This window comes from Netta rufina (assembly GCF_964035555.1).
Source record: "Netta rufina genome assembly, chromosome: 11".
Classification (NCBI taxonomy): domain Eukaryota; kingdom Metazoa; phylum Chordata; class Aves; order Anseriformes; family Anatidae; genus Netta; species Netta rufina.
This window is the reverse complement of record NC_140134.1, coordinates 11,762,173-11,783,218: the sequence shown is the minus strand read 5'-3', so window position 1 is coordinate 11,783,218 and position 21,046 is coordinate 11,762,173. Positions and strand designations below refer to the sequence as shown.

The following is a 21,046-nucleotide window of genomic DNA, read 5'->3' as shown; positions in this document are numbered from 1 at the left end:
AAACTCGGAGCTCAGTCTGTTGAGACACATCAGGTCTTCTGCCGCTACTTTAGTTGTAACAGGCTGAGCAGCGGAACTGGGATCTGGCTCCGCAGGGGCCGCCCCGCTGAGGGGACGCCGAGGGCGGGAAGCGGGCGGCTGAGGGGGGAGCGCGAGGAGCCCAACGGTTGGGGTGGGCGTGGCGAGAAGCCCACGCGCTGGGGTGGAGGGGGCGTGGCTCAGCGAGGCCCCGCCCCCCGTGGTATATAAACCGGGGCGGCGGCAGCGGAGGCGCCAGGCGGGAGCGGGTCCCGCCGAGGCGGCCATGGCGGCGCTGCGCTGCCTCCTGCTGCTGCTGTGCGGAGCCGCGCTGGGGCCCGCCGTGCACCTCGACTTCGCCGAGCACCGCAGCCAGGCGGCCAAGATCAAGGTCAACCCCCGCGGCAACCTCTGGGCCACAGGTAGCGCGGGTCCCCCTGGGGCAGAGCGGCTGGGGGTGAGGGGTCGGGAGCGGGGGTGCAGGGGGGGTCCCGGTGTGGTTCCCGTCCACGAGGAGGTTCGGGGGGGTCTCTGGTTGTGCTGTCATTTGAGGTGGTGGCATGGCACCACACGTCCCTGCCCACAGAATGTGGCTGGAGAGCCTGAGGGCGGAGGTGATGCTCCCTGGTGAAGCAGGTGACAACTCCTGGGGGTGGTAATTTCAATCCCCTGAGGTCTGGTGTGGAACGAGGACCTGGGATCTCCGTGTTTCTCTGCATTGTATCCAGCTGTTTTAGACATTAGGGTTGCTCGGTGCATCTCACAGAGGGGTGTCAGCATGCGGTAGCAGATAACAGCTTAATGTCATTCAGCCGGAGTCTCTGCTGCTCTCCAGCCCTTTGTGTAGCCACACAAGTGCGTTGTGTTGCAGGACACTTCATGGGGAAGAAGAGCGTCACGGGCACCCCGCGCCTGGAGTCACCCGAAGAGCCCGCAGTGCCGATGGTTTTTGGTCCCTCGCTCAGAGCCTTGCTGGAGGACATGATGGAACTGCTCACCCGCGAGCTCCTGAAAATCCTCTTGCAAGAAAGACTTTTGGATGAGAACCAAGGAAAATATGACCTTGCTGATCAGGTGAATATTGACTAATATGGAAGGAGATGCCCAGAGCAGGGAGGTGGTCGTGATGTTAATCTGCAACAGCCAGCCTTGCTGGGAACACCTGTACAGCTGCTATAGGTTTATTTCCCCTCTTGCTCCCTTTAACCTGCCTTAAATTACTTCCCTAGAGCAGCCATAAAGGAGCAGATAAATCTGTCAAGGCTTGCGTCCAGCTGGACAGCAGCTAGTGGTCCCAAATGTTTGGGAAGGGTGTGAGGCTGGACAGGGGATGTCATGATCTCCAGCCCAGGGGTTGTTAATGAGCATCTGGGTCCTCCTCAATGCAGAGGAGGACAGCTGGCTACTGTGGCTCTCATAAAGAAATAATTTTCCTTACCCAGCCACCGCAAGGACCTGGAAATCCTGCCTCCCCTTGCTTTCTGTAGAGAAAGGCAAAGAGGGACATGGCTTTGTATGTACAGGGAAAAGTCTGCCCTACAGAGAGGTCTTGGGCTTCTGATTCCCCCTTCTGGGGTGGTTGTGTTGCTGTGCTCAGGATGCCTCATTACAGAAGGGGCATGTAGTGTTGTTAGCTTGGTTTGCAGAGGGAAGGTGTGAACTATTCTGCCACAGAGTGGGTATCGGGCAGCAGGCAAATGCTCTATCTGCAGCGGGAGCTCCATCAGCTATGTCAGCAGGTCCTCAGCCTCCTCTTTTAGCTCCTTGGTGTGGCTTTTGCCTGAGAGCTCACCCAACTCCTAGTGGAAAATTAAGCCACTGGGAGCAAAGCGAGCCCAGATCCTCTCTTAAAACATGGAGATGGAATTGCTTGGTCCATGTGGTTCTGCCCATTTGCTGTCTCATGTATGCTTCCCTGGTGTCTTGCCATTTCTATTCACAGCAGGAAGTAATGGAGAGCCTTGAAGGGATGAAATCCACTTAGGTGGGTCCTGTGTGTGCTGTACCACTGAGCTGCTTGCTTGAGGAGCTTATCCAGTAACAGTGAATACAGGTAAAGCTGCTTCTGTCATCCAGGTTTAGGCAGTGCTTGCTCCTATTTCCTTTTTTGTAGGGAAGGCACAAGTGGAGCAGAGCTGCAGGAAGGTCAGCCTGAATGGTTTATTTGAGCATCTTCCTGACTTGATTCCTTCAGATTAAGGTAAACTGAGGCTCTCCTAGGGAACTAGCCCCAGTGGGATAGAGAGGGATAGAAGCTGGATGTGGCCGAAGACATCCTGCTCTCCTCACATTGTGCTGTCCACTGCGGTGTCACAGCTTGTGCTCCTTAGATGCAGCTGCAAGGGAGGAGAAAGCTCTGCAGATCCTGGACTTTTCGTCAACCAGCCTTGGGGAGCCGTTGAGGAGGTGGAGGGTATTTGCTGCATTAGCTAACTGAGATGTGAGAGCTGGATGTGTGATCCTCGTGGATCTCCTCCATGTAGGTAAGTCGTGCTGTCACTGCTCTGTCACGGATGCACTTGGGTGGATGTTTCCTCAAACAGTGGTCCTGTGGCTTAGGCTGCCATCTGGGGGTGCCTGTGCTCTGCCAGCTATGGCCGTGCTCATTCTCAGTGCTCAAAAGCAGGTCCTGGCCAGGGTTAGCACCCACTGTTAAACATTCACCTTTGGTGTGTGATCTGGGTGTCGAAGCTCCATTGCTGGAGAGCAATTTGGCTCTCCATGAAGCAGGCACTTACCAGCTGTCTGCCTCATTGCTCTGATGCCTCTGGTGGCTGTGTGAGAGGTGGTGTTGCAGCTTAGGTGCCTGGTGTGCTGCTGGCTCCTGTCCCTCGCAGTTTCTTCCCAGAACCTCTTGCCTCTCCTGCCTTGACCTGGTGGGTACCAGCCATCCTGGTGGCAGCAGGGACCTTGCTCTTTGCAGGCGTTACGCTTGGTTGTGTCTTTCGACCACCTCTGAGCACCTCACTGGACTCAGTTCCTGCCTTTCTCCTGCCTTCTCACCCTCCGGGGTGTCCTTGCCTCAGAGCTGCTGGTTGATGTTACTTCTCCTTGGTGCCTTTGAGCACTGCTCTTGTTACACTTTTCTGTGGGACTATACTTCTTGCTCCTGTGGGTGACACGTTGCCAGTGCAAATTTCTGCCACTTACTGCTTTCTCCCTCACTCTGGCTGTTGTTGGACACCTGGCGTCAGCAGCCAGTGTGTGCCTGAACTGATCTGCGGGCAGTGCTTGCTGCCTGCCTAAGACGATGCTTAAGAGCTTTTTGTCGTGAAACTCTCCATGTGCCCTCTACTTGGGGTTTGTCATTTCCATCTTGACATGGTTTAGAAAAGCCAAGATGCTTCCACCTTCACTGGGACCTGCTGGTCAGCAGGACAAGAACTGATGTGCTACGTGTTGCTCTGCTGCTCCAGCACAAGCTGTCCTTTGTAGCAGGATAGCTGTCAAGGGAATGCAGACTTAATGAAAAAACAAGTGGACCTTTCCCTTCCTGAGGCTGTTGCTAATCATTCGCGGAACGGCTCTTCCTTTCTGTGGGGCTCCTCTAAACATTAAACAAGTCCCAGGGCTTAGTATTTTTGTTTTTCCTACCTGTTGCCAGTGGGATTTATCCCACGATGTCCCTTCCCAAAGCAGGAGCATGTATTTCATGGTTAGTGATGCAAGAAGTCTCACAGAGCAGAAGGGGCTTGCAAACAATATATATATTTTTTTAAATCTTTTCAACTACATGCAATAGGCAAGGCTTGTGCTCAGGGGGTTCCAGGTGCTGCCTCAGTGCTATGTGTGACAAATCTTTGTCTGGGAGGGGAGGATCCTCAGTGGGGGTGGGAAGGGCTGGCATCTCCTTGTGTGCATGGCAATATTTCTTCTGGAGGCAACCACGGTGAGACCCGTGTGTGGAATGAGATGACTCCAGGGTAGGGGGAGAGCTCCTCTGGGTGGAAAACAAATGCTGCTCTGTGTAGCTCTGGGCAGTATGCAATCCCTCAAAAATCCATCTACAACTTCTCTCTGCTGTGTTTTGTGTGTTTTTTTTTGCCTTCTCATGTAGCTCCCTGCTGGATTGGGCCCTGCAGCTGCTCTCATCCATGAAACCAACACAGCAGTGACTGTCTCAGTGTCAGCACAGCTCACCTCCGATGTCAGCTGTGATCCAGCTGCTAAGCCCCATGCTGCCCAGGCAGTTGATGCCAACGAAGGCTGCATATAGGACCAGTGGCTCACTATTGTACCTTTTCTTGCAGGAGACTGGGCTTTTGACAAAGGTGCTGGAGAAGTATTTTTCAAACTGAAGGAGCAGAGCAGTGGAGGATGGAGTCTGTAGGCTTGGCCATGCACGGCAAACGGAGGAGATCATAATCCTTGTGGGTTACTGTAGCAACATCACTTTTTATTTATTCTTTCTGTAATACTGTTAATAGTGATTGCTTGTATGAAAAGCAGAGCCACCCTGTATATTTCCTGTATGTTTTCTGCTTTCTTGATATCTGATGTGACCCTGCAAATAAAATTAGCTCTTTGCAAACAGCAGCTTAGACTTTATTTGGGGGTGGAAAGGTTGACCCCATGGCTTGTGAAGGAAGAATGGGGAATGGAGGGAGGCTCCTGGATCTCAGCAACCAGAAGGCAAAAGGATATGCTCACTGCTGTTGGATAAAAGTGTGAGCGTGGGTAAGTTTTTACAGCACTGTGCTACTGAAGCACCCTATAAACCCTCCTTGCTGGAGAAATTATTAGCGTGTTCCTGTGAAAACAAAAAAGCATTTTGCCTATATCATGGTGATTTCTGGTTGGAGCAGAACCCCAGGGTTTACTATGTTCCTCTGCTGTCCTTCAGAGTGCAGGCTGTGAGCAGCTTCTCATCATGAGTGTTCCTAGCCACCCTGGGCATGTGCTGATGTGTGCAGAGGGAGGGGAAAGCCATGGCAGGAATCTTCAGTCTTGGGATTTGGAGCCTGTTGTGGGTGCAACCAGTCCAGGTACATTTGCACTGATCATGTTTGCAGAAAATGAGCCTGCCAGCAAATGCACACCAAATACAGGTTTTAGACCAATAAAAGAGCATCTTTTCTCCCACTTACAGCCCTGCTTTTGAGCTGTTGGAGTTCTCTCAGCTATTTCAAGGTTGGTTTTGGCAGGTGAAAACCAAATGTCCTATAACTGGTTTGCCCCCAGCATTGTCTCCAAAACTTGGAGCTCCCCATCAAACACCCCAACAGTAGGGTACTTTGTACTTGAGGGAGATGTTTTCTGGGAGGCACCTTTCTTCAGTTAATTTTTTATTTTTTCCCCAAGCTCGTTGCTGTGTGCTGGGATGTGGGTGACCCCCAGCTTGCCTACTGTTAGCTGTATCAAAGCCTTGTCTTATAAGCTAATTATGAGCAAGGAAAAATAATGACATAGCTTATCGTGTTTGGCGCTGGAGCAGACCAGATGCCTCTCAGACGGCAGTGTGATGGAGTGACAGCCTTATGGGATTCCTGACCTGATGCTCAGCTGTCTCATGATGTGCTATGGAGTGGGACTGCAGCTCACAGCTTGCCCAGGGAGGCTCAGGGGAAGGTAGGCAGGTTTCTGGATGTCACAGCAGAAACCTGCCATGAGATACCAAGGTGAGAGCCTCCCTCTCCCAGCAGGAACCTATCTGTTTTACCTGTCTGTCTGTCCACTGTCTGCCCCAGACCCCAAGATAAAGATGAATTGATCACTTAGCAATTATTATCGCAGGCAAAACAGACTCAATTGAGGGGAAATTGATGTCTTATTTGGGTAGCTTAATGTATTGCCAGTTAATGTAATATAAGTATTTAAATACTGATTCAGGTGCTGAGCACCTAGGAAAGGTGGTTGTCTGAGAAGAGCCTCTCTGAATGCAGATCAGCTAGAAGGAACAGGTACTTCTTGCCAGACTTATTCATCTCTTGAGCATGAGGTGGCAGAGGATGCATACATCTTCATACGTAGTGCACCAGGGCTGCAGGTCAAGACACAAGAGGTCTCTGTTGGGTAGAGGATCCAGAGATCCAGGCCACGTTGAGCTGCCATGTAAGACCACTGGAGCTGTGTTGGCCCCACAGAGCCCTGTGTTGCACAGAAAGAAGCCTGCCTTGGGCGCCATCCTAGGAGCACAGGATAATTTGGGGTGGCGAGGACCTGAGCAGGTCTCTAGTCCAGCCACCTGCTCAAAGGAGGGCCAGCTCTGGGGTCAGAGCAGGTTGCTCGGGGCTTTGTATTGTTGGGTCTTGAAAACCTCTGGGGATGAAGGCTGTATAGCCCAGTACTGGGCCTGCTGCTCCACCACTTAGCTGTGTAAGTTCCCGTCACTTACAAGGTCATCACTTTCCAGGGCTAAGCCCTTACACCTAGGCTAGGGAAAATAGCATTTTATTATTACTGTTTTCAGTTTTTTCAGCTTTGCATTTGCTCCCCTTGCCACGCCTCCATGTTGCAGCTTGGACTCCTGCTCTCCAGGCTCTTGTGCCTCAGTGTTTTCCAGATCCTGCTCAGAGCAGTGCTGGCTGCTTCTGCACACCACGAGCAGAGGTGTAATGCGGCCACTGACTTGACAGGTCCCTGGGATGCCCCCAACCCACACAGACCCTCAGCATCAGAGGCAGTTCAGAGGATGGGTGTCTGCAAAGTGCTCATAGCAGGTGTCCTGGACTTCCCCCACCCCTGTGGCTATGGCATGACTGCAGAGATGGGAAAAGGAGTGTGAAATGAGAGAAGAAAAAAGGTGATAAGCCACTGTCACCCCTGACATTTGTTTCTATTCAGTTGTGGGACTGCCCCGTGAGGAGGAGCTGGCTCAGAGCTATGTGGCTGAAGGTTCACTACTACCACTTGGTGTCATTAGCGTCCCAGGCTTAGCGAACTGCTCCCTGTCATGCTCAGTTGCATAGGACTGGCTCTCCTCCATCCTCAGCAAAGGTGTCAGGCCTCAGGTTGGTCTGCTCCTTCCTCTGCAGTGTTTTGAGACCCCTCTTCCATGGGAGACCAAGAAACCAGGCAATGAAGAGAAGGGAGAAAGGGGCAGAAAGGAAATCAGCTTGTCATCAGGACGCAAAAATGATCTTCATCTTCTAAACACCATTGCCACTCCCTTCATGCACCTCCATGGAAGCCTCTCTCATCCTGATATGGCCACCTAAATCTGACCTGAACAAGTTAAACCCAATTAATCCAAATGCTGAGACAGCTTCAGAAAGTGGGTGTCCAGTGCTTGGCACCCCTGTTGTCTTGAAAATGATTTCCAGGGAGCAGGGCATCCTGCTGCAGAGGAGCCAAAGCAAAATGCAGAGTAGGGTTGCAAACCATCTGGGTAGCTCCATCAAGGGTATGATGGTAGGATGACAAGAAGGGCCCAGAGGGATCTCACCAAATGGCAAAGAGCAGAGAGCAAGGACTTGTACCCTGAATCCAGCACTGTTTTCTTCAAAGTAGTCCAGCCCTGTCATCGGCACACATGTGGCCAGCGTTCCTTGGTCAGCTTTTGGGACTGAGGATGGACTCACCTGGGAGGTGACGAGAAGGGAGATTTAAGCCATGTACCAGCTCTTCCCATCTGTCTGGAGCATGGCAGAAGCACTTTGGAAAAAAACAGGTATGGGACCCCAACGTGGATTTAGCACTGCATTGCATCTGGTCCTGCCACCTGAGGTCCCCAGGAAGAGAGTCAGCTGAAGAGGAGCAGGGGATGGGTTCTGGCCTGACAGAGATCTACCTGAAAGCCCCAGGCAAACAGCACAGCTTCTTCTGGATTTGGGTAGTCTGTGGACAAGCAACTGAAACAAGGACATCATAAAACATGGTGTCTGGAAATCTGGTGATTTCTGCAGCTCTTTGCGCTGAGGGAATTGCATCTCTCTGCTAGTTTGGGAGGCTTTGGGCCATCTCAGGGCTGTGTCTCACCCAAGGTTCCCTATGTGAAGCACTCGGGACAGTCTCACAATGTCCATGCAGCAGATGTTGCTGCCCAAGGCTAGAGGGAGATAGAGAGAGTGTCCCAGCTACAGATCCGCAAAAACTTTTTACAGGCTTTCTTTGCAGCATTTGTTCCTGGCAGACAGAAGTCAGTCTTCAACGGATGGAAAAGGTTCTGGAGCAGCAGGGGCAAAACCAGCCACACGGCCAGGTAAGAGCATTCCTGCAGCCAGAAGGCCCCAAAACCCATCAGGGTGATGATGTGTGCAGGGGGGAGGTCTGTCATAATATCATTTCCATTTTCTATATACTTATGCCACAGTTTTGATTTCTGCATGGTGATAATAACCAGGAATAAGAATAAAATATTCATATATTAATTGTTTCTTCAAGCTCGCGGTTTATAAAATATCTTGAGAGGGATAAACTTGATGTAGCACACGGGAGTTGCTTTGTGCAGCACTGTTCCTATAGCATGTGTTCCCTCCTTCTTCCAGATCTGCTCTAGGAAAAATGAATTTAGGACATTCCTTTCAATTTTCCTCCACCAGGAAAAGGACAAACAAAGCTCCCAGTAAACTTTGGGAAGTTTCCACAATCCCTCCAGAAATCTGTACCAGTTCCAGCTGCAGTCAGCACTATTTGCAGCTATTTGTTGCGTCTAAGCTAAGGCAACCTTCTCTCTGTTTGCAGACTACCTTGATCCTATTGATGATGATTATTATTATTACTTAAATATTAAGCAAGCAGTTGGTTGCAAGTTATCTTACAATACTTCTACCCACACACTGCAGAGCAGCCCTCAGGGCTTTCCACCTCTTCGGAACGGTTTCCTATCACACCATGTGCTATTGGCCCTTTTGCCTGGATGGAGGGTGCAGATATTCTGATGATCTTCTACCCACAGATAGGGTATGGGGTGTAGAGTGCTTGTGTGTGCTCAGACACAGACCTGAATCCTAGGTGGGGTAGCACAGCTCTGTTCATCAATTTCAGGGCTGGTGTGGTGATGCTAAACACAGGAGTTCCATGGAAAAATGCATATCGCTTTAATTAGGCCTCTAACAGCAGGGATTATGAGAGAAAGCTTCTCTCTAAATTGCAGCCTGGGCTGAAAGTGCTAATTACCACATAGTGCATCGTCAACAAGCCCCAGCAAAGCTTGGAAAGGGGCAGCTCCCTCTTTGTTACGTCAAACTGACAGGAAGGGCTGTTATCTCCATGAAGGGGTTATCCAAGCTGTGGTGGTGAAATCCATGATGAAATGTGTCCCAAAGCCTCATGCCTTTGTCACCTCCTTCTGGGAGGATGAAGGCTCCTGCTGAGCTCCATCTCCCTGTTAGCCCTCCTGTGTCTCCACCACAAGACTCTAATCCCTGGCCTGTAGCTGCATCCCAGCACCCAGCAATGATCCTACCCACTGGCAGCCTGATCCCATCCCTCACCCCATGCTGCAGCCTGGCCACCAAGCTCACTCCTGATGCTCCTTGGAGCAAACCAACCGCACAGGAAGATTTGGTGCAATGGTTGGCTTTTGCCAGGGCCAGGTCAAGCAGCGTGCTGGCCTTGGAATTGAAGATCACAGTAGCTCTTGCCTCCTTCTAATTAGCCATGTGTGTGCAAGGACAAGTCTTTGAGCTTTTATACCTGTTGAGCAGTGTGGACTGGCACAGGATCATGCTCTTGCTTTCAGGGTTTTGCACTAGGATGAAGCACGAAATAATCCAGGTTGGCCTGTTTAGCTTTTGGCATTCTAGGCAGCCCCAGCCCATGGGTCTGCGTTTTCTGGTAGAGAATGTGCCAAGTCTATCGTATCTCTGGATAAGGGAGGTGGAGAAACTTCAACCCAGGCAGTTTGGGGCATTTCTCCACTCCCTGTCCAGTGAAGGTACTCACGCTGCTAAGGCCAGGCGGTAGCGGGCCTGGCAGGAGCTGTGGCTGGTGAAAGAGATGGGTCAGAGCTGCTCCCCGTGTCCCCAGCACCGCTCCCCAGGAAGCGGGCGGGCAGGGACGTGATGCACGGCGTGACACACGTCGGAGGTGCGACCAGCCTGCTGCCCAGGCCTGGCTGCTGGGATGAGCCTGCCGTGGATGGTGGCCACGAGTCAGGAGCTGAGACAGGCAGCAGTCACAGGGAGGGGAGAGGAGCCATGCCATGCCCTGGCCTCTTGGCTGGTCTTGTTTTGCAGGTCTCACGTTCTGAGATGCCTGGCCTTTTCCTCTTGTGTTTGGCTCCACAGCAGCCGCAAGTGCCTGCCCCGCATCACCTTCGTGGTGATCACCTTTGTGGCTCCATGGGCACCATGCTGCTGCCTACCTGGTGGGCACCCTCTGCTGGGGAGATCCCAGCACGTTTCCCTTGGGCTGGCCAACGGGAGGCCTTTTCCTCTGACACCCAGACCTCTTCCAGTGATGGGATGTTGGATAGGGGATGTTAGATGGGCTGCACCACAACAGAGCCACTGCCTGGCCCCAGCTGAGGTGTCCATGTCCATGCTTGGGACCAGGAATGGGGATGGCCATGGTGACACCTGGATGCAAACGCCACATCTACCCCATTGGCCCCAACAGCCTGTGCACAAATCCCTTGTGGTGGCCTCCTGGGCTCCTGATGTGTCCCCAGAGCCACCTCCCTGGCTAAGCACATCCCTACGCTGTCCCCGCCTTGGCTCCCAGCACTGCAAGAAATGGTGAGGCAGCTTGCACAAGAGGGGCTGCTCCCACCGCCCCACTCCCTGCCATGGCCTGGATGAGGTGACTCACCCTCATCCATCACTGCAAATAGGGCGAAGCAGAAGCAGCTTGATAAAAGATGTCTCTCAAACTGTGGGCAGGGTGCTCACAGCAGGAGCAGTGCCCTGGGCACGTGGCTGTGGGCTTCTGCACCTAAAACTCACCCCTAGACCTGTTCCATGGAAGGTGTCTGGAGAATGGCATGACTGCACCACCATTGTCCTCAGAAAATAGGAGAAATACCCAGAAAATTGAAAGGAGAGAGGAAAAAAAAAAAAAAAAAAAGCTTGAGCTATCATTGTGGCCTTAGGCTTCCCATAAGACCTCTCTGTGGATGCTGAGTGCTGGGGAAAGGAGGCAAAGCCAGCTGTATGCCAATGACCCCACCAGCAGCCCAGAGGTGTGCAGCATCCCCCTGCCACTGCCACACCACGCTCCCATCACCACCGGGGATGGGGGTCTCTGGGGAAGGATGGCAGCTCCAATTCACAGGGCTCTTCTCCAGGGAGAAGTACAACTATGCTGTGCATGAACCATCAGCTCCCACCCCATGGGGAAAAAGGGTTGTGCACTAAGTGGAAATTCAGTGAAATCCTTTCTCTGGGAAGTGGGATTCTAGCAGCTGGACCGGGCATCTCCTTGGTTATCCCATTCCCACACTTCTCCAAGAGGCCCAAAGCCACAAACTCTAGTGATCACCCCCCAACAGCTGCCCCATTTGCTCTGAAGCCCAAGCCCACGTCTCCCTTGCTTTGCAGATGCTTCTGGATCTGGAGCTGACTCCACATCCAGGCATTGCCTGAGCCAGCAGATGCGCCCGCAGCACAGTTCTGCACATGTTTCCCAGCCACGTCACCTTTGCCACCCCTTTGTTCATCTTTTTTTTTTTTTTTTTTTTTTTTTTTAAACAACCCCCAGGGAGGGATTCAGTGTTCAGATGGAGTAGCAACAGTCTGGGACTTGAGGGGAAATGGCAAAGTCTGACCAGGAATGCCTCATTTCCTGCTGGGCATGAACTTGGTAAAAAACAAGACGTGGTTTTACCCTCCCTCTGCCGAGGGGGTTGGAAGCACGAGAAAACTGCTGGGAGAAACACGCCAGGCTGGCTTCTTGCCTGCAGCCCCAGGAGGCAGCGTGGGCAGGCGGGGAGGCAGCACCTCTGAGCAGCAGCCGGCCCTGGGGATCGGCGGGCGCTCCGGCATCGCCGCGGCAGAGGTAGGCTCGGCACGGGGAAGGGGTGCGGGTGCTTCTGCAGGCGCTGCTCAGATGGTCCCCACTGCCCAGGGGTGTCCGGCAGTGTCTTGACCAAATACTTTGGCCAAAACCATGACAGCATGCTTGTTTTCCAAGTTCTCTGCTTGCTGTGGCATGGTGCTGCCGCTGGCCAGCTCTGAGGATGCAGGGTTGGAAGTAGTGACACGGGGCAGCTTCTCTGTTGCCTCTGGGTTAATCCTGCTCTCTTGGGGTTGCCTCCATCTGGGGCTTGGGGAGGAGCAGCCCCGATGCATGGAGTGCCTTCTGCACACAAGCAGAAGCTGGATTTTTTGATTAGAAGCCAGCCCAAGGCAGGGTGGAAGCCCAGACAAAAGACCAGGGGTGGAGAACAAGCAAGAGGAGCAAGCAGGAGGTCCAGCCATGTGTGTGCACCTTGCTGCCAGTTCTGGGGACACACTTAGGCATTGCAGCAGAAACTCCTGCAGCTCTGAGCCTGCTTTTCTCTGGGATGTGGCCTGGGGAGGTGGATGGGGTCCCATGGGGGATGCCTGAATGCACTTCCAGATGTAAGGTGGTGATACTCGTAGTAGGGGATCCAGGTGCCAATTTCCAACCCCCCAGGCAGCAGGATGACGCTGTGGAACGGCTCCTTCCCCTTCTACGCTGGCACCAATGCTTGCTTCCCCTTCAACACCACCTCGGCCGTCATCGCCTCCGTCTTCCTCTCTGCACTGGCCACTTCCATCATCATCCTGCCGGGCATCCGAGGAAAGGGGGTAAGTGGAGGGGCTGGGAGGGCTCAGCCCCATGCTGGGTGCACCCCACGTGCTGCCCCCCTGTCCTGCCTCTACAGCAGACTCTGGAGCAAATGTGCCCCCGGGGCAGGGGCCTGCCGATGGCCAGGGCTGTGGGATCTCCAACGAGCCCTGAGGACGAGCTCCAGCCCAGCTCCTATGCTGGACTCCACCACCCCAAATTTACAGGCAGCCCAGATCTGAGCTTGGCAAGTTCTCGGTTAGATTTAACCTGAATGATTTCACTGGGTGAGGCACAAAGAGCTTGCTCCACCTTCCTGAATCCCCAAAAAAACAGGCGGTGTGCGCTGTGCATGCCTCAGCACTGCCAGACAAGCCTGGGGGGATGTGTGGCAAACCCACTTTGCTGTGACCCCACCGCTCGCACATCACAAGCCTGCAGAAAGGTGTTTCCCACCCAGCCAACCCACCGCCCCACTGCTTTTGTCTCCAGCTGTGGCCAGCTGCCAACACATAAAAACATACAAGCTTTGGATAAGTGTGAAATCTTCCACTTGGGACTATGAAAGGGAGTGGCTCCATCTTTCTCAGAACGGGAAAGGCACCATATTCCCAAATGGGCTGTTTTGACCTTCTTACCCTGCCTCGACCTCCCTTCTGCCTTCTCCCCCCAGGTTTCCCCATGCCATGGAAAGGAAGCCCAAGTCATGGGTCCTTCCCCTCTCCTACCCACACACAGAGCCTGTGGGGCAGCTCCCCAGGCTAAGGATGGCCCCATTTCTGGTGGGACATGCTTGGAGCTGAGATCCAGGTCACAAAATCTGAGACCTCTGCTTCCCACTTGCAGCGACTCTTCTGGCTCCTGCGAGTGATGATGGGACTCTTCATCGGAGCCGTGGTCCTCAGTGAGTACGGGGGTCCAGGGGCACTTGGAGCCAGGTGGGGAAGAGCAAGGATGTCCAAGATGTGTGGCATGGAGGAGTGAGGTGTGGGGGGAGGAAACGAATGGAGCAGCCAAGCCCAGCCTGCAGGATGAGCTCACAGGGAAGACCAACCCATTTCTGTGCCCAGCACCTGGCTCACTCAGGGCAATCAGCAAGTGGTGGGAGCCATCTCCTCTAAAGGTTGGTGGTCAGATGCACAGAGCATCTCTAGCATGGACAATGAAAGTCTGATGCCATCTGCCAGGGGACCCAGACAAACTGGCAGGCATTTAGATGAGGACCAAAGTCTGGAGGGTGCCCACAAACCAACCCCATTTCCAGTAGGTCCGGAGGGCTGAGCTAGGAGAAACCATCCCGAATGGGGCTCCTGAACTCATGGGTAGGTGTTGGAGGGATGACACGCAAGCACGTGTACCTTCTGCTCACAAGCCAGGCTTACAACATAGGCTTCACCCTTGGGATGGTGTTCAGGCCATGGTGGCAGTCCAAGCAGGTCCTCCCACGGACATTGTCACTAGATGTCTGACCACCAGGCTGTGGCTAACCTGTCTTTACAGCCATACAGTTCACCAGGGACTGGGAGAGCGGATGGGTGACAGCAAACACCTCCTACAAGTCCTTCAGCAGTGCCGTGGTGAAGGCGGACATTGGGCTGCACATCGGCCTGGCAGGGGTGAACGTCACGCTGGTGGGTGAGTGCGTATCGCAAACAGAAGGGATTGGGCACAAGCTTGGCTACCCTGCATGTACCGGGAAATCTTGGAGCTGTCTCTAAGGCTGAGAGAAGACCTAAGTCTTCCTCCTCTGGCAGGAAACCCAGTGAATCAGGTCAATGAGACCATCGACTACAACGAGCACTTTGCCTGGAGCTTCGATGCAGACTACGACCACAGCTACAGTGAAGGCCTGGAGAAGGGGCTGCCCAGCCCCATCCTCTACGTGGCAGAGAAGTTCACCACAGAAAGCCCCTGCAACATGCACAGGCAGTACCGCATCTCCGGCCACTACGCGTCCATCACGCTGTGGTAAGGTGGAGCAGGAGGTCGGTTCCAGGGCTTAGTCGGGAAGTAGGAAGAACCGAGTAGAGCCAAGAGTGCTTGTTGGAGCTGGTCTCTTCCTTGGAAGTCCACAAAAAAAGCCTTGGCTGGTCTCAGGGATCCTCCCTTCTGAAGAATTAGAGATTCAAGCATGGCTCACACCCATGCTTGGTCATCTCCCCTGTAGTCCTTATCTAACCCCCGCACCCTAATGCAGCAAAGTGGTGAAAATATTCTGCATTATCTAAAGGAAAGTACAGGAAGCTTCATGTGGTGCTTTTACCTTCCTGGCCTGATGAACTCCGCCACAGCTGTTCTCTCACCTCCCCTCCTTGGAAGAGTGTGAGAAGGAAGTATGTTGGAAAAAAAAAAAAAAAAAAGGCTCAAGGGTTGAGATAAAGATAATTTAATTAAAAGGAAATGGAAGAGGAAAAAAAGAAAAAAAAAAAAAAGAGAGAGAGAGAAAGGAAAAAAAAAAAAAAAAGCAACAACAACAACAAGCAAAGTCTGTGCTGAAGCAGAAGGAGAGGAAAAAAAATTCTCTACTTCCCATCATTGATTGATGTTCTGCCATGTCCTGGAAAGCAGGACCTCAGTATGCATAGCAGTTGTCTGGGAGGACAGATGTCTTCATAACGAGACATTCTCCTCTTCCCCACATTTAATTGCTGGGTGTGACACCATGCAGTATGGAATATACCTTTGGCCAGTTTAAGTCAGCTGCCCCTGTGATATCCCCTTCCCACCTCTTGCCCACTGCCTACCTACTGGTTTTGGGGGGCTTTTGAGGGAGTCCCGATGCTGTGCCAGCACTGCTCAGCAGCAGACACACCACTGGTGTGATACCAGAGCTGTTCTAGCTACAAGTGCAGGCACAGCACTGTATGGGCTGCTGCAGGGAAAGTTAACTCCATCCCAGCCAGACCCAGTGCACTTTGTGAGGCTTCTGGCACAAGGTCCTCTCCCAGGCCACCTGGCTGAAGATGCAGAGCCCTGCTGAGACCACCATGGGGGTTCCTCCAGCAAGCTGGAGCAGGCGTGAGACCTGCTGGAGGGGAGCAGGAGGGAACATCGAGAGGGTGCTCAGGGGCTGTTTTTGTCATAAAATGGGGATCCTTTGTGTGCGCTGTGACTGCAGGGTCTCAGAGCATCCCCACGTGTCTCAGAGATCATGAGAAAAGCTGCAGGGACAAGTGCCTTGTGATTCCTTGCAAGGGTGCCAGCACCCAGCCCCAGCTCACGTCCCCCTCTTCATTCTCAGAAGTAACTGGCCATGCCTAAACCTCCCTGCTATTGAGAAGGGAGTTATTTCAAGGCAGGGAAGTTGATGTAAAAGTATTCTTCTTTATTGTTCTTGGAATCATAACAATTTCTCACCTCCCCATGAGATAAACGCAAAAACCACGCACAGGGCAGGGCTGGGAGCTGGGTTCACTCCAGATGCTGAATCAGAGGCGGGCAGGGCATCTTGTTTGGTTCTTCCTACAAAGCTCTTCCTTGCTGCCATTCTCGCTTTGAATAGGTGGGAACCACCTGGAGTTGGCCAGTCATGGAGGACCACCAGGTCAGAGAAAGGCTTAATTTGGAGTAAAAGGCTTAATTTGGGGGCTCAGATGAGCCCTCACTTCAGAGCAGGGCTGGTGTCAAAACCAGATCAGGGTGCTCGGGGCCTTGTGCAGCTTAGTGCTGAATACCCCTGGGTGTGGAGAGGCCCCTCTACCACCAAAGGAATTTTCATGCCCAAGTGTGATGCATGCAGCTCGGTTTTGTGGTCCTTTCACAGGATGGCCTTATGCACCTGGCTCATTTCCATCCTGCTCTTCTCCATGCCCATCCTCCTTTATGGTGGCTACATGCTCCTGCTCACTGCCGCGCTGATGCTCTTCTCACTGCTCTTCTTCATCACTGCGAGGAACACCCCAAAGTGTCCCATCCAGTTTGGACCAGCCTTTCTGAAAACAGACTACGGTGGATCCTTTTGGCTGACATTAGCAACAGGTGGGTGCTCAGCTTGCTACTGGGGCTTTTGTTGCTCATCCCTGCAGCAATGATGCCCCAAAAGTACTTTGTCCACACTCATCTGAGTGACCCCAGTTACCTGTGTGGAGGTGTGCCCTGGGAAGTGCTATAAAAGTCCTGAATCACTTGCCCAGAGCAGGGTTAACCACAAAGACACATCAGATTGTCTAGGGCCTTGTTTGGTCTGGTGGTGGATATCCCCATGGTCAGAGACCCTCTCTGCCTTTCAGAACCTGTCCCATGGCTGTTCCACTCATGGAGAGCATTTTTTTTCCTTATATCAAGGTGGAATTTCTCCTGTTGCACCTGTGCACCTCTGAGAAGAGACTGGCTCTTGTTCAGCAGAGGTTCCCCTGAAGACTCCTCTTTACCTGGCTAAACAAGCCCAGCTCCTCCAGACATTCCCCATACATGGTGGGCTCCAGCCCCATCTATTTTGGCCTTCTGCCCAAGTTTATTGGCTAGTTTCTTGTACTGGAGGGCCCAGACTGACAGCAGTGTCTAGATATGGAGGTGCAGTAGGAAGGAGAGAAGGGAAATAACCCTTCCCTTGACCTCCCAGGTGATGCTGGCCTCCATCTCCAGGTCTGGGTCTGGGTCTGGGTCTGAGTCTGGGTCTCCATCCCCAGGTCTGGGTCTGGATGGGATGGGACATGTTAGGAGGAAGAGCAGGGGCCAACACTTGTCTTCACCCTGTGTGTTTCAGGGCTGCTGTGCCTGCTGCTGGGGCTGGGCGTGATCATCCTCAACTCCGTGCGACCACAGAAGCTGAAGCTTGTCTTTAACCTGGATGAGGGAAAGGGAGAAAAAGCGGAGGGGTGGGACAAGCCTCACCTGCCAGATGAGTCCAGCTCCTCTGACCAGGACGTGCTGATGGTCCCCCTAAATGAGCTTTGTGAGGTGACGACCACCCAGCTGTAAGGCACAGTTGTGGGGGGTCAGGAGAAAGAGGGCAAAGACGAAGGACATCATCCCCCCCAAATACGTGTTCAGGTACAAACCCCCAGGAGCCCAGGTGAGAAGAGACACATCAAGAGCTCACTGAAAAGAATATCCAAATCTGGAAAGACTCCTCAAAAACAACAGTTGTATTCCCCCTTCTCCCCCCCTCCCCCCCATTTCCCCTCTTTAATGTTTTTCAATTTTTGAACTCACCAGCAGCTGGAAGAGCTTTTAGGGTGAGGTGAATCCTTGTCCTGTCCCTGGCTGTCCAGTTACAGACACTGGGCTACTGCCCTTCCCTTTAGCCCATCCATCCCCAACAACACCTGGGATCCCTCCCTAAGATATGGAAATTAAACCAGAAGAAACTAGAGATAAACCAAATAATTGCAGAAGCATGAATATGAATGAAAGGAGAAGCAGAGTGCCCCCAAAGGCCTCTAAGAGGCCCACTCTGCCCATCGTCAGGCAGTAAAATGGAGCAGAGCCATGGCCACCAGGGTGCCCTGTGTCCAGCACCTCCTCTTTGTCTGGAGTGAAGGATGGATTGTCAAGGAGGCCCATCATTTAGTGCCATGTTGGAGCTGCTTGTGTGCCCAAACCCTGATGGTGTCCTGAATGTCGGAGGCACCAATTTCTGGAGGCATCCTGGATTTCAGGTGCATCCAAGTACCCCACTGCTGAGGCTCATGGGCAGTGAGTTGCTCATGGGTCAGGGAGCTGCTGGGCTGCACACTGTGCTGGAAGCAGAGCAGTCAGAGTTGGTCGGTAGGCTCCTGCTTCTTACACTGCTTATGAACACCCCAAACGACGATCCTGTGAGCAGCCTCGGAGGCTGGATCACAAAGGAGCATCAAACCACCAGGCAGTCTGCCTGCCCTACAAAGAGCCAGGAGGGGACCAAGGGCCATCTCACCCCGCTCCCCTCTCACCCCGCTCCCCTCCCCCGGCTCTGTACGAAGCTCTGGATGCAGTTTCATTCACATTTAGTGTAAAAGGCTGTGGAAATGAACTCGTCATGGGGTATGCAAAGCTGGAATCCTGCAAATCCAGGGTGGATGTGGCCACCCAATGCTTTTTTTTGTTTTGGTTTGGTTTGTTTGTTTGTTTGTTTTCCCCCTGTATTGTATTCACTTGCTGTTCTTAGTAAAATAAGTTGGACTCAGTCTTTCTCTTGTCTGTCAATAAAGGAGTCCCTCTGAGGGCTGGAGATGCTGTTCCTTTCACATGGCCATCATAGGATAGGGAAGAAGTCACAGGCAGAGCCTTTTATGTGGTAAAGAGGCATTTACAAAGAGGTTGGAGCTGAACTCCTTTGGTTTGGGAGACCTCATCCAGGACATTCCCAAAGGTGTCTACTAGGTGATGCTTCAGCCTAAAGATGCAAGGTGCAACAAAAGGCTTTTACTTATCTAATTAAAATTGAAGCATGTTCCCCCTTGCAGCCCATCCTGGGGGCAAGGTAGCAGGCAGCTCTGGTGAAAGCTAGGTGGCATGATGGCTGCATGTCCTGGGGCACTGACTACCTCCAGGCACAGGGACCATGGTCCTTACAGAGCCCCAGAAGCTGTGCTCTCCAAGTTGCTTAATGGTGTTTGCTCTGCCTGTTGGCACTGGGTCTCTGGTGAGATGCCAGGTTCTGCCCAGCCATCAAACCCCATCTGGGCAGCGTAGGGCCAGAAGCAGCCTGGGCTGAGAACCAGGGCTTTGTTGGCAATCACTTTACATCTTGTTGTCCAACAGCAGCCTGGCACCGCCAGGAAACTGAGGAAAGATCTGTGATGTATGGAGGAGGTAGGGCCTGCAGCAGCACAAGCAAGGGCTGCACAACTACAGCTCTCATGATTCATGTGAACAAACACATGACATTACATAGTGAGGCAAAATAATTATCCCTGAGCAAAACAGAAATGTGCTCAGTGCTGCAGTGCTCAGGAGGGTGCCAGATGCGGTGGCAGGACAGATAGGAAGCCCCCCAGCCTCCTGTGCTTCGGGGACACACGATCTGTCCCACACCAGTCTTGATAACCTGTGTTTGGTTGCAGCATCTTCCCACAATGCCTCCAGACCTGATATGTCTGCACTCAAGAATGAAAGACCTGAGAAAGCAGCTTCCTTTTCTTGAGGGAGTTTTCTTGTTTTATGGTTTTCATCCTGCTATTCAACTAATTAAAATCTTTTTGAGGGTCTCCTACACCACTGTAACATGCTGCTTCTGATGACAAGTGTTTCTCAGGGGCCCACCTTGAGCCAAGCCAATGAGTCTTATCCTTCCTGTGGGTGCCTCTGCCAGGGCAACCCCAATAGAAAGGATGCCACTGCAGGGAGCTCACAAGCATTTACCTGCAGACAAGACCCATGGCCCCACAGAAGAAAACAGCCCCAGAAAATAACCATGTTTCCAAGAAGTACTTTTAAATAAAAGTTTATTAAAAATAACAATTCTTGTCAGTAACAAATCACACTAAAGCGACACAATCTTCATGTCAAAGGAATAAGTAGTCTAACTTAACAGCAAGAATCTTTTCTCAGGAAGAAAAGAGTCAAAATACTGAAATTGTCTCCTTCACAATTAACTGGATTAAAGCTTTTCAGGTAACCAGCATCCAGATATGACTATCACCTTGCACATGCCAGTGGACACCTTGTGAGGCTGGTGGATTTGGTTCCAGAGCTCATCTTTTATTTGTAATTACACAACTTGATGCACTTAATTTCTCACCTCATCTACAAGCAGGCTGGGTCTGACTCAGGGTTGCATTTCGTGGTAAGCCCAGCCAGTACAAGTGTGCTCCAGCTGGACGGGTATAATTTCTTTCTTCCCTCCCCTGTGGCATCTTTTTGGCCCATGTTAGGCTACAGTTCTTATCTCGTAAAGCCCAAGTTTGAAAGTGAAAACAATCACATCACCACATTCCCCCTGGCAAGCTCCATGGTATGTTTACTCAGTCTTTGTTTTTGGAGCAGCTTTCTTACTCTAGCTCATGCAGCATCCAGCCCGGGGGAGTCTGGGTCTGTGCCTGGCCTTCCTAGGTACATTTCAAGTTCTACACAGTCTACATCAGTGCTTGGGAAAGAAAAACTGAACAGGTTTGATCACTGTCTTTTGGAGTCACGGGTGCTCCCCATGAGAAATCTCACCAGAAAGCTCAGTTTCTGGTATGGGAACTGGCCACCACATTCCTGGGTGAGCATATGGCTCAACTTGCTTGGGATCTGAGCTACTCAGATTGCAGCCTGCTGGCTCGTTGCAAAGCCTGCCCTTTTCCCAGAGAGGACAATCAGGGAAAGAGAATCTGCAAAGGTACTTCTGAGCAAGTCCCCATCCCATTAAGGGCTCATGCACATTTTAGAGGCAGATGGACAGGGAGATGGGTGTTGGGAGACACCAAGAAGGGTTTGTGCTCTGCCCTCTTAGGCCTGCCTTCAGGGAAGGAATAGGAAAAGCTTTCTT

At 52.3% G+C, this 21,046-nt stretch overlaps 2 protein-coding genes across 2 annotated transcripts; both read left to right on the top strand.

Annotated features, from left to right (window-relative positions):
* Positions 1–304: 304 nt before the first annotated feature.
* NMB (neuromedin B) lies at positions 305–4,316 on the top strand (the record flags this gene model as incomplete). Its single annotated transcript, XM_084293120.1, has 3 exons — positions 305–440; positions 890–1,092; positions 4,269–4,316. The coding sequence occupies 3 exons, from the start codon at positions 305–307 to the stop codon at positions 4,314–4,316; spliced, it is 387 nt and encodes a 128-aa protein (XP_084149246.1).
* An 8,208-nt stretch (positions 4,317–12,524) lies between these two features.
* DUOXA1 (dual oxidase maturation factor 1) lies at positions 12,525–17,571 on the top strand (the record flags this gene model as incomplete). Its single annotated transcript, XM_084293698.1, has 6 exons — positions 12,525–12,671; positions 13,498–13,555; positions 14,152–14,286; positions 14,406–14,619; positions 16,415–16,629; positions 17,357–17,571. 6 exons carry the CDS (start codon positions 12,525–12,527, stop codon positions 17,569–17,571), a joined length of 984 nt encoding a protein of 327 aa, XP_084149824.1.
* Between the last annotated feature and the right edge of the window lie 3,475 nt (positions 17,572–21,046).